We start from the raw sequence: 12,774 nt of genomic DNA on the forward strand, positions 1-12,774 counted from the left end.
GTATTTAAGATGGCCAGGAAGGGATGAGGGTTGAGGGGAGTCTTATAATTAGAGACCTAGGAAACCCAGACACCAAAAAAAAAAACCACTCCTGTAACAACCAATGTTCCCACAGACAAAAAGAAACTCAGTGTTTTCAGCTTTCTTTCATGTTCTGTGTTTAGTTCATAGGCACATAATACTCAAGTAAGAAAGGCCCCACAGCAAGGGAAATAACTTTAATGTCTTTAGATATTCTCTGGGTCCAAGAGTTAACAGCATGCATTGGTAATGTCTGCAGGAGCGGGCTGGAAACTAGGACCATGCATGGCAATCAGTTAGCTGAGGGGAATGTGCTCGAGCTTGTCTAGACAACAATTAACATGATGAGGCATGTTTACAGAGCACAGGGGAGCGGGAGACGGATGGCGCCAAGGATGGCGCCAAGGAAAGGTAACACCTTGCTGTTAACTGATGGTAGTTAACCACCAGTCAGGGATTGCCTAGTATGCAATGCTTAGCTTCAAGAACCAATCTGTTTAAAACGCGCAGCTTCTGAAAGTGTATAAAAACGCGTGCTTCTGTACAATAAATTGACATTTGCTTGCATCAAGCTGCATCCCGTCTCTTCATTCGCCGCAAATGTCAGGAACAGAACACTACCTCCTCAAAAAACATCTAGTTGGCAAACTTATTCCATAAACAATTTACGCTCCTCACCAAGATGATATAATTGCTTGCACTTCCGTAAGGCAAGAAAGCTCAGCTCCCCTACAGCTTTGACACAGCTATGTCTAAAGAGGAATGAAAAAATAACTGGAGAGAATCTCCCAGCTAAATGTAGAAGATCCTAAAGAAAACAAAAAAGCATTCATAACATTAAGAACTAAACATCAGACTTGATGAAATATTAAATGTAAAAGCCACTTCACCATGAGTTGCCCAAAACACTACAAATTCACTGGCTAAGCACACAATTGGCAACAAAGGTTTCTCTCTGGTTATTCAAGAGCTTATATACAGAGCATATCCATCCTGTTGCAACAATCCGCAAACATTTTAAGAGTAGACAAGACATACTCCTGAGGCACAATCAGGGGAAACTGAGTTACAGCTGCAATAGGAGGAGGAAATTGTTACAACTGTGGTGTAATAGGGGATCAGGGCGGTGCCTACATGCATATGCAGCATATACAGTTCCCTACGTGATCTTGGATCTTCTCAGCTGGTCTCTGCACAGATGAGATAACAGACGGACTAGAGACAAGATGACCAAACAAACTCCTAGCAGCCTTCATGACAGAGTATTTAACTGAACGTTACAGGAGCTCTCCAGCTGGAAATTTCAAAAAGTCCCAGAAATTCTTCTGGCAGCTCCTGCAGTGCATAGACTAGTTGATAAGCACTACTTGTATGCCTAAGCATATGGATTAATATCCTGGGTGGAGAAACTGTCATTTCCAGTGACTTCCCACAGTAGTTCCTGCTGTAAAATTGACCAAGTTGGATATAACTAAAATACTTATAAGTAGTCAGTAAACTTGCTTTCTTTCCATGCATCAACAGTCATATAGTTAAGATGGTTAGAAGATATTTGGAAAGTAATTTCATATAATCAATAACAATGTGCACAGTGGAAAGGTCACATGGGACAAAAGCCCAGCCAGACTATAATTCACTAGAATGACATTTCAGAGAGTCTCATCTGGCCTTTCTGAAGACAGTGTCACAAGCAATGTAGAGCCACATCAACATCCAGACATTAACAACAGTTGCCCACCTGAACATTACCATATGCAAAAGATGCCAATAAACTGTGAATGTCTGTACAACACACCCACAGTACCAAGTACCACTTATTCATAGTTAACACCAAGGTTTTGCAACATAGTAAGAATATGATACATCTGCCAGTGCTTAAATAAAATGAGGGCTGCATTTGGTAGCAATTGTGAAACTGATTATATTAGCTATGTTTCAGCATGGGAAAAGCTGCTTAAGTTCAAAACGCTCGAGTTAACTGAGAAACAGGAAATATCTTGAGGCATCATTGCCTCTAGAAATTTAATTGCTCAGCTGAAGAACAACTGGTCTGTGAGCAGATGCAGTATGAAGTCAGCATTAATTAATTCAGTTAAAACATTACAAGGGAGTAAGCTGCACAATGTAAATGAAATCTTGTGAAGAAAACTCACTTTAAAACCCCAGTTTGCGTGTGTTCAACATACAGAACAGCAAAACTTATGGCAGAGTAACATTATAGAACTACTGCTTTTACTTCCACTTGAGTATTAACTCCATAACATGGAAACTGATTTTTAAAACTTTTCTGAGCTGGAACAACTTTGTGTTTATATAGCACTTAAAAATATGATAGCTTTTAACCTCAAATAATAATAATGCATACAAACAGAATACAAACAAACAAAAAAACACAGAAAATACATTGGACATAATCTCTAAAAACAGAACCACACTGCTTTTGATATATGTGAATTCACACTCACATAATAGCCTTTAACTACAACTGTTGTTCCCTTCTCCTGCTGTTTTCTGATAAATAAGACATGACAGCACAACAGGCAAAAATTTCATTTAGGATTTCCTAGCCATGATGGTTTATATATGCGATAGACACCTCTAAGATAATGTTTTTAAGGGAAGAAATAAAGGTTTCATTTAAGCACTATACATTACAAGAAAACAAGAAAGTACTAGCATGATACTTCCAAGCATATGTTTGGCTACCTTTCAAATTTCCAGCAAGTACTACTAGTATCCCAAGCCCCAAGACTGTTTATTCTGAGCAATTCTTCTACAGGGAGCCCCTGAACTTGTTATAAAGAGTGATGCTAAGAGCATACTTACAGACAAACGTATATACAGAAGCATACTTTCAGCCAACTGTTTAATAAGTCTCTAAGCAAAGTGGAGTGAAATGAATATTGGACGATGCACATCAGTAGAACTCTGGTTACTTTGAAGTTACTTTGAGTCCTTAAAAGATGCATTCATTCTAAATATCGCATGCATACACAGAAGCGGGTCACAGTATTCTGTATATAAATAAGCACCTGAGCACAGCCCCACCAAACCCAGCATAATTTCTAGATGTATCAGTAACAGAGTTGTACTTTGTGAATATTGGAAAGGGGTTGTGCATTTCTAAGAAACAGAAACCCTGATACTGAGGTCAATGATGAAGCTTTGACTGTAGTGGAGTCCACTTTGATCACTGGAGGCTGCTTCATTTTCAGCAATTTATTAGAGGTGCAGCCTCTGTTCTTAATTATAATAGGTTTGCTAATGATAATTGCTTTAAATGAAACCTGCAATTGTGAATGAGAATATTTGTCCCAACACAATATAGCTTAGTACCTGTCTCCCTAAAGCTGAAGAAGTATGAACTATCAAAAGATGTTACTGCAGTAGCACTCATAGGAAGAGCCATCTGAGATGGGATTAGTTGTACTTAGTAGTTAGGAGCTATACGGCACTTTAGCTCTTCTGAATAAGTATGACACTCTTCTATGAAATCAAAGGTACACCAAAACATTAACCAAGTACACTATTCTCCCTAGACTGAGAAGGCACTGGAACAGTCCAACACACTTAAAGCATGAAAGAGCATGCCAGGAACAAAGATTTTGCAAGGGTGACAGAATGAGTTTCCCATCCCAGTAGCTCCAGCACCAAGCTGAATTTGTCTGCAGCACTACTGTATCAAACAGCTGAATCTGCATCACAGAAACTGCTCCTCCCAGTTATACAATGGGTGAATGTCATTTCCAGTAAGGACACAACAGTAGAAACAGAGTTCAGTAAAGACAAGAGTTTCCCTGCACAAATTACTCTTCAGTGATCTCCTACAGCAGAAAGGGGGATACATGGGCTGGCACCAGAGAAGGGGAATGGAAGGGAAAATATGCTGTTGAGGGCTTTATGAAAACAAGCAAGACAACAGTGTGTGGGAATGACACGCTGGTTTGCGTTGAGAAACTACAAGAATGTTGTGAGATTTACCAGCCTGAAGCTTCCTGATTTCCCATTAAATATCTCTAAAAAAATAAAACCAGGCTATACCTCTTAATCTTCTGGTGTAAAGGAACTTTCATGCTATAAAAGGACTTAGTTTTGATAAGCTCATCTTAAAACAATCTCTAGACAGTTAGGTCCTGCACTAGACATCTACCTTCCTAAAAGTGCTAGAGTACCACACTAATAAGTGTACCTCATTTAAATTACTATATTTAATGTCTTCTTTTCTCAGTATTTAGTTATACTTACATATGGACAATTTTTACTGGTATCTCTACGTGCATGGAGCAGTGAGAATCAGAGAATCAAATACATGAATCCTAAAACAAACAAAAGATCTGAGACCAGTATTAGCACTGCAGCATTTAGCACTGCAGCCAGTCCCCACTTTGCAAAAACAAAGCGGTTTTTCTTACGTCAACTTAATCCTTAAATTGCCCAGTATACAACCCCTTGCACTTCTCTAAAGCAATCAGTAATTATCACTAGAACTAAAAAATGAACACTAATTGGGTTCATGTGCAACACTTTCATTTATCAACTACTACATAGGATCACAACATTAATTCTGTGCTGAAGTATAAAAAAGGCTAAGTAAAGGAATTCTTTTTAAACAGAGCTAGAGAAGAAAAAAGGTTCACATCAAACATTTTCAAGAAGTTTTCTAGAGAATCTTTCCATCTCCACTAATAGCCACATATCTTTAGCAAAAAGAAATGCTGTTCTGCTCTGTGTACAGAAGATACACCTCAAGTACAAGTGAGTATCTTTCATTGCAGCTTCTAAAATAACAACATAATAATGTCCTTTAAAAATGTTTGCATTTATGAGAAACAAGTTAGTCAAAACTTTCCCTCCAATAGGAAATAAATCAAACATTAGGTCATTTTTTGTGTACTTCAGAGAAATTTACTTACAGACTTTGAAGCAGTGCTAATATATTGCATCACCATTTCTTTTTTGGTATTAAAATCCTTCTCTCTCAGTGGCATTTTCTTGTCTTCATTTAAATTCATATCTTCCTAGAATAGGGAGGGGGAAGAAAAAAAGTAATTTTAAATGCCATCCAATGACAGAGTTGTTTAACTATGAAACTTATTTTTACAAAATTAAGACACAAAAATTTCTTACAACGTGAATCTGAGCAACTGAAAGCTCTTATACAACCTTTTCATAAGTTAGATGACACTCAAAACCATAAAATCCTTATCCATCTTCCCTAGCAACTCAGACAAAAACAGTTAAGTATGCCAGGATAAACCAGTCTATCACAACCATTGCTAGCATAATGTCTTCCTAGAAATCACGGAGAGTTTCACACGCACTAACTAAAGTACATAAAAGAGTTATTTAACACTACCTAAATAATTTATAAACATACTCAAACTGGTCTATTAGAAAGATCTTTTTAGTGATATATGCATTTGATCCATAATTCTGTTCCTCAATTCCCAAATACTTAATCCTAGGCAGCAGAATCTGCTTTGCACTGAGATTGGTTCCAAAATAATATTCACCTTTGCAAAAGGTTAAGGGCCAAATTCTCGATGATTTCATCATTAAATCAACAGCTTTAACTGCTATCAAAACCTCATCACAATTCATTCATTCCAACGTAAATGCAGAGGTCAAAAAGAACAGATGCAGAACTACATTCAAAGCCACACAGCAGCTATTCATTGACATTTCTGACACAGGGACTGCTCTTGCCTAGAAATGCTCTGATCACTGCAATCAGTTCCACATCTGTGAGAAATGACATTTCCTATTACACTAGAGGTTTAAATAAATAAAAATTGCTTTAAGAAACAATTCAAGCACTCACACATACAAGTGCATACAGTACTACTATGGTCACCCAAGCTCAGCCAGGATTACCACAGTTTTGTTATTTTCAGCTAAGACTCACGAGGTGAATCCCCAGCAGCTTTGGCAGGAACAATGCTACAAAATCAGTGGGTAACCATCTTGATATCAAAGCTATTTTACCTAAGCAAAAATTAATGACAAAGAGCAAACAAACTCATAACCTTAGAATTCTAAAAAAAGCTGAAGACCAACATTTTATACTACACTAAAACTTTACTTCCCTTGTGTTTCACTAGTTTTCCTAATGAATAGCACAAAATCCAGGACAGTTCCTAGAAACATTTAGTTTTGCATAAATCTGAGCTGCAAGAAGACAGCTGACCCCTTAAGTTGAACTTCTTCCAAAATACAATTAGGGCAATTTTGTGTAGATTCTGGATTCCCAGCCACCCACGCCACCCCACCCCACCCACCATGTTACTGTTTCCTTTCCTTAAGGACTAGAAAGAGTTCCTCACTTCAGTCCAGTATGCATTTAAATTATTACAATTCTTACTTATTATTAAATGAGTATTTTTATTATTTATTTGATACTATATAGTGTATTTATAGCATATTTTTATATTTGATACTATATATACAATATATTATTTTATATTTTTGGTATCAAATAAGTACAGGATGCTTGTAAAAAATTCTTTTATTCAAGCAGTAACAACACAATCTTTTGCCTCTTTGGCAACTTGTATACTGGTGTTACTTCATACATCTGAAAACAAATGCAAAACAACTTTGTCTAAACAGGCTGGAAGAAAGAAGGCTACACATGCTTCATCTTTTCTCATTGTTCTGTTCTTCAAAATACTGCATTTCTATCATCAAAAAATTCATAGAGAAACTATTTGCTTTATGCCTAAACCAAAATTCCAGCAGTCCACAAAGACACACGCATTCCTGAATATTTTGCAACTTGCCACATGCTAAATCAAGTGTCAGGGACACTATCTTGAAAGGGCATGCTGCATTTTCTAGTTTTGCTTGGATTAAAGTGAAACAAGAAACTACTATGATTTACTTAATGATGGGAAACCTGGTGTGATCCAAAAATGGTGGACAGACTCGAATATCCATACTAAAATAAAAATAATAATAATTAAAAAAAACAGGCTTAAATACAGGTACAGGTACTTTAAAAACAGTTGGGATCTTGTATTATCTGCAAAGAGATCATTTTCTTCCAAGACACATAAAAAATTGGAATTTTTTTTGGTATGTACACACCATTTAGAAGAAAAGTGAAAAATATTTACCTGTCTCTGTCAAAGCTTACAAATGTCACTGCACTTTTTTTTTTTTTTTTATGAGAAAGAACATATCATCAAGCACAAAAGTTGTGTCTTCAGTATTTCAAAATCAAAAACTTAAAGTAACCACTTGCTCAAAGGAAGGGTACATGAAGGCCGTTAAACATGCAGTTAAAAGGTCAGGTGGACACCTTAAAATTTAAAACAGTTACACAACAAATCTGAATATTTTAATTTACTAGTCAAGCATTCAGTCTTTAATTACACAACTAGCCAAGACTTTTACAATTCAACAATTAATTCTGACATAGATATATTATCAGTAAAGATCTGGGGACTGCTAAAAGGCATTTAAAATAAGAACTTTTATAAATATTTTTTCAATAACAAATTCTTTCAGAGCCAGAAAAATACTACAACTTAAAATTCTCATCAACTGCTCAGAAATCTTTACGCCTTATCTAAAACATTTCCTTAGCTTTAAAATGGGGGATGGGGGGGGTATAATTGAAATCAAGTCAGATTGCTACAATGTTAGTATTCCCTCTAGCCTTTCATTTGTTATCTTATCTTGTTACAGGTATTTCTCATTTTATGTAACATTTCGGTTTAATTCATTAATTCTATTAAATGCCCAACAATATATTTATGCCTATTTTTATTACCAGGCAACACCTCCGTGGAGATATGAATAGAACAACCCATACTATGATTTACTAAACCCAAGCCCAGCTTGACATTACCAAATAAATTTGGGTTTTTCCTTCAAGATCCAATAAAAGTCTTTGGAATGCTGTGCCTCAGGATTCCTTTCCCCAGGGACAGAATTGTATAGCAACACTGGCTTCAAATGAAAATACTCTTTACTTGTATATTAAATAAGAGTAGCTGTATTTTATTTAATACTTAAATTGTATTTTTAAAACCTACATAAATAGAAATGTAAGAACACCGAAACCAAAGTATTCCATTTTAAGTCTCACAAAAATATATGGCTAGATCTTTCTCAGTGTTTTCTGAGAATTACCACATCTTCAGTACCTTGCCTGCAATATGCCAGTTTGGGGCTTTTTTGTAACAACATTGAAATGCATGTATATCCTACCTAAAGGGGAAGAAAAGCAAATAAAAATAAAGCTTTCCACATTAGCCTGTAGCTACTGCAAAGTTCATTCTTCTGTTTAAAGCAGTTTTGTACTTTGCAGTCTTGCAATTAAGTTTTCTGAAAAAAACCTTCAACTTAAATAACAAAGAGAAAACAAAGGGCTTGTTTTTCCTGCAAGAAATACCTAACTTCTAATCACATTAGAAAAAAGAAAAGAAAGGGGGAAGAGAAGGGGGAGAAGTAAGAAACCTATCAGTACAAACTACATTCCATAATCCTAGATGAAATGGCTGATTTATTTACAGGAAATACTGCCTTTGTGCATGCACTAAGAAGTAATTTCTACATTGTTTTTAACAAATGAAAAATCATTGAAGCAATTGATTTCTACGTATTAGAAATATTCAATGGTAAAAGGGGTACATCAGACATGGCTTAGTTTATAAAATACTTCCAGTCAATTATTTTATATTTTTTTTCTTAAATCATTTAAAGTTATTCTACAGGTGAGCAATACCTCTTTGGAAAATGTGCATTAGTCATTTCATATGGATATTTTCCTTGTAGCACTGACAGAAACAAAAGGAGCTAAATAAGAGTTACTATTATTATTATTAGGTTTAACTATCTGGTTTTATGAGCAATTTCATAATTTTTGCCATCAAAACCACTTAGGATACCACTACATAGAAGAGTGAGAGAAAGAAGCAGTATGCATCCAGGAAAACCCAAAGTATCATGTAACACATTCAGTGAAACTTCAGAATTTGGAAACTGCTCACCTGACTATTTTTATTTTGTGCAAAATTAGTTCTAAAAGCCTGGCTACAACATTTAAATTATTCACTGGCCTACCCCCCAAATCACTTAATTTGATCAGAACAGCAAACTAGAGGATATAATATATAATAACTATGTAATCTACTGTGACAAAACTAGCTTTATTCTAGACCATTCAAGTGTAGATAATTTGAAGAATTCTTTCTGGATTACATGTTATAGCTAAAATAACATTGATAAAGTAGTTTACCAAAGACAGTTGAAATGCTTCATTATTCAATGAAAATAGGAAAACATTCACATTATCCAAGATGTCATCATTACATCATATTTTTGCAAAGTAGTTACAAAATTGGAATTCATTATTTCAGGGTCCAAGGGTATAAGAATTTCTGTTTACCTAGACACACAATAATAGGTTTCTGAGGATTTACTGAAAGTTTACATTTTTTAAAACATAGTCTCAACATCACACACTATCCTACACCAGAATCTCTGTGGGATGGTAAAGAAATACAACCTACAGTTATGTAGCAGGGAGCGTGCACAGGGAGGCATACCTTCAACTTCTAAAAAAAACCAAAACAAACAACTCTCCCATTTCCAAACATTTGAGCAACTGCCATTCACAGTGAATTTTTTAACAGAAGTAAAATACCCTAGACACCAAAGCACACCAAGAAAAATGGACTATGTGAGAACAAGTACAAATACTAAAGTTGATATAGTAAGTTACTCCCCTCCTTCATCAGCTTAACCATGAAAATACTGAATACTACCTTTCAGTCATAGCTCTCAATAGTGGTGCAAAAGAACCTTCAAAACTAATATAACATTATTGAGTACTAAGAAATAAAAATTCCATAATGGTACTTCTCTCATAGCACATTTAATTTCCTCCACATCCCAGCATCTGGTTGTCCCTTTGTGTTTCAAAAGTTACTTGTTACTTGCTGTGAGGTAGAGAAAGAAATAGTAATCTGGACATCACTCCTCTTTTAATGCCTTCTTGTGCTCTTCAGATTGCAGTCACTCTCTTCCCTCACGGCTTTTCCATGTTTAGTTTTCAATTGCCCAAAATGTCATCATCATCATCATCATCATGATGACAAAAAACCTCAACCTACTGAGGTGGTAACTATGCCACATGATCTTTCCAGCAAGTGACTGCTCTTTTGTAGCACAGTTAATGACAGCTAAGGAAGAAAGCAAATTTGAGACTGCATGTGCAGACAAATACTGCTTTGGAGGCAAGAATCTTAAGGTTTTTTTGTGCCAGAGTGACATGGAATATAAGTTCAGAACAAAACCCTGTCATGAAATTCAAAGGCATAAAATCCCTCTGTAAACATTTCACATCATCTTGAAAACAAGCAGGATTCCCTGTTTCTTGTTCCTCCTGAAAATCGGTTGCATAAACTCACTTCTAATAACCAGAAACTTCTAGTTTCCATTTTAAGTATATTCAGAGCAAAACCTTGTCAAAATAACTCAAAGACTTCATCCCCCGAAAAACACCCTAAAAAACTCACAACAACAACAATAATTCAGGTAAAGATCAGAACACATGCACAAAAGAAGGCTCCACCTGTCAGTTAGCCATGTTGGCATTCTTTAAGCAAAAGAAATCAGCATAAGACTCTTACCATCATTTTTTCAAACAATGCTATGATTTCTCTTTCCGACAGGGGTTTTGGAGCCAAATCTTCTGTATCCATAGGTGTGGATGACGACTCCATAGAATGTGACTGCTTCATATGCAACAGAGGAGGCCTTTCCTTTTTACTTCCTGGAATTCTTATACTGGCAAATCTATCCAACTGAAAACAGAAAAGGTATAACATATCACATATTGTTTCCATTCTATGTAACCCTAATTAAAATGGGTGTTCTTAGAAGGAAAACATCCTCATTTTCCTGTGGTAAATTGCCTGTTATTTAACTGCCTAATTTGGAAGGGTTCTCCTAAAGATACATGTAACAGTCAGTTGTCTAGCACTTCAGTTCACAGACCCGAATCCCATTACATTATGGAGAAGTCATGCAGAACATGAGAATTTTAGAGAAAGTTTGGAGGAAAAGATATCTACAAAACCAATTTATGAAGTGTTCTTCCCAACCATTACGTGTAAAATATGAAATATTTTAATCATATTATGAAAAAACATATTATGAAAATATGATCCAAAACTTAGTGCCTTTCTGTGTTCCAATTCTTTAGAAAGTCATTTAAGAGAAGCATAAAAAACATCAGCTTCTTTAATAAAGCTAAGTAGGATACACTCATTAATAATCCTTAGGATTTATCACTAACATGATAACCACTCTGACCTTACCCTTTCAAGGGCCAAAAAAAATGTCTTTGAAAAAGTGGTTTGGATTTGGGGGTTTTTTTTAAATGGTTACATATTTATCAACTTTTCAATAACAACTTACTAAGTGAAATTTTAAACATGTTCACTGTTACAGCTTATGTATTTTAATGTATATGGGCAAGGACCAACAGAGCACAAAAGCAGCTGACACTCAATGAGATGTGCTAAATATTAATTATCTTTGTAGCAGCCTTTTGAACAGATGTGAACAGCAATATTATGCTTATCAACACAGAAGGAAGTTATGGCAGCATTTGATGCCTAAGAGATTTCAGACAAGACTTCAACCATATCAATAGACTTACATTGTTGAAATTCTATGAAAAAAATAATTCGAGGCTTCAGTATGTTTTGAAGATAAGTATCTTGAGGTATCACTTAATAAATACATCAAAGTTACCAAGCTAAATGACAAGTAAAGTTATTATATTGTCTGTGGAATTAAGATCAGAGAGCGCCAAGAAAATTAGTAGCAAAAATTGGGTACAAGTGTTCCACTTTAGTCAGAGCAAGAATCGACTGAGACATACATGAAGAGAGGTTTAGAGGAAAAACAGTAAGACTTTAATCCTTCCTGTTCAAAACTGAAAAGAAACAGGTTTTGGAACTCAGAAATAGACTGTAAGCCACTCACACATTGTTGTAGAACATGCAAAAGCAGAAAATTAAAATAACATTAACATAAAAGAGCCCAGCATCTATGATGGGGCCCTTCAGTGTCACATCAAACCAGCAGGCAATGAGGAAAGCACACTACAGGAATAATTACATAGGCAAGACCGAGGAAGAAAGAGAATGTAACAAAAGCAAAAGGGAGGGTAGCAACATTAGAAGTAAAGTATAGAGTCATCAGTGGCAAAAACCATCTTACATCTTGACCAGACAGCAATTTCCCTTATGTCTTTAAAAATCAGAAGTATATGGTAAGCAAGGCGGAATGAAGCCAGACTGCAAACTTCAATTAGACTGAAATCTTTTAAAAAAAAATCATAAGAGGTTTTTCTTCTCAAATAATGGCTTTCACAGAGCACTGATGAAAAGCAACACATCTGCTCCAAAAAACAAGTTAGTCAGTAGCTTCTCCATGCCCTGCTGTTAGCTATCAAGTACATAACCTAAGAAACAAACCACTGTATTTGAAGATTCTTCGTACACTGACTTGAATCAGGAGTAGAAGGAAGACGTATTGGTTGAGAAAAAAAATTTCAGCCCATGGTTCAGTCAGCAAAGAATTGACTAAATTATGTTTGAGGGGTGTGCCCTACACTTCTTATTGCATCTCTCCTGCAAGATTTCAGACCCTTCCTTATAGTCCATATTCCCCATGTCCTGCCTGCCTTCCCCTGCTCCATGCAGCAGCAGCAATAGCAGGTTCTGGCCAGAC

General features: G+C 35.8%; 1 protein-coding gene across 4 annotated transcripts in view; it reads right to left on the reverse strand.

Annotated features, from left to right (window-relative positions):
- The window catches only part of DIAPH3 (diaphanous related formin 3), a 245,621-nt gene that overhangs the window by 211,173 nt on the left and 21,674 nt on the right, over positions 1-12,774 (reverse strand). For all 4 annotated transcript variants that reach the window (XM_037376822.1, XM_037376821.1, XM_037376820.1 and 1 more), the window contains 2 exons: positions 10,662-10,835; positions 4,935-5,039 (listed from right to left, as the gene is read on the reverse strand). In XM_037376822.1, coding sequence (XP_037232719.1) covers positions 4,935-5,039; positions 10,662-10,835 — 279 coding nt within the window. The remainder of the gene's footprint in view (positions 1-4,934; positions 5,040-10,661; positions 10,836-12,774) is intronic.

The sequence above is a fragment of the Falco rusticolus genome, chromosome 2, assembly GCF_015220075.1.
Source record: "Falco rusticolus isolate bFalRus1 chromosome 2, bFalRus1.pri, whole genome shotgun sequence".
In the NCBI taxonomy this organism is placed as follows: domain Eukaryota; kingdom Metazoa; phylum Chordata; class Aves; order Falconiformes; family Falconidae; genus Falco; species Falco rusticolus.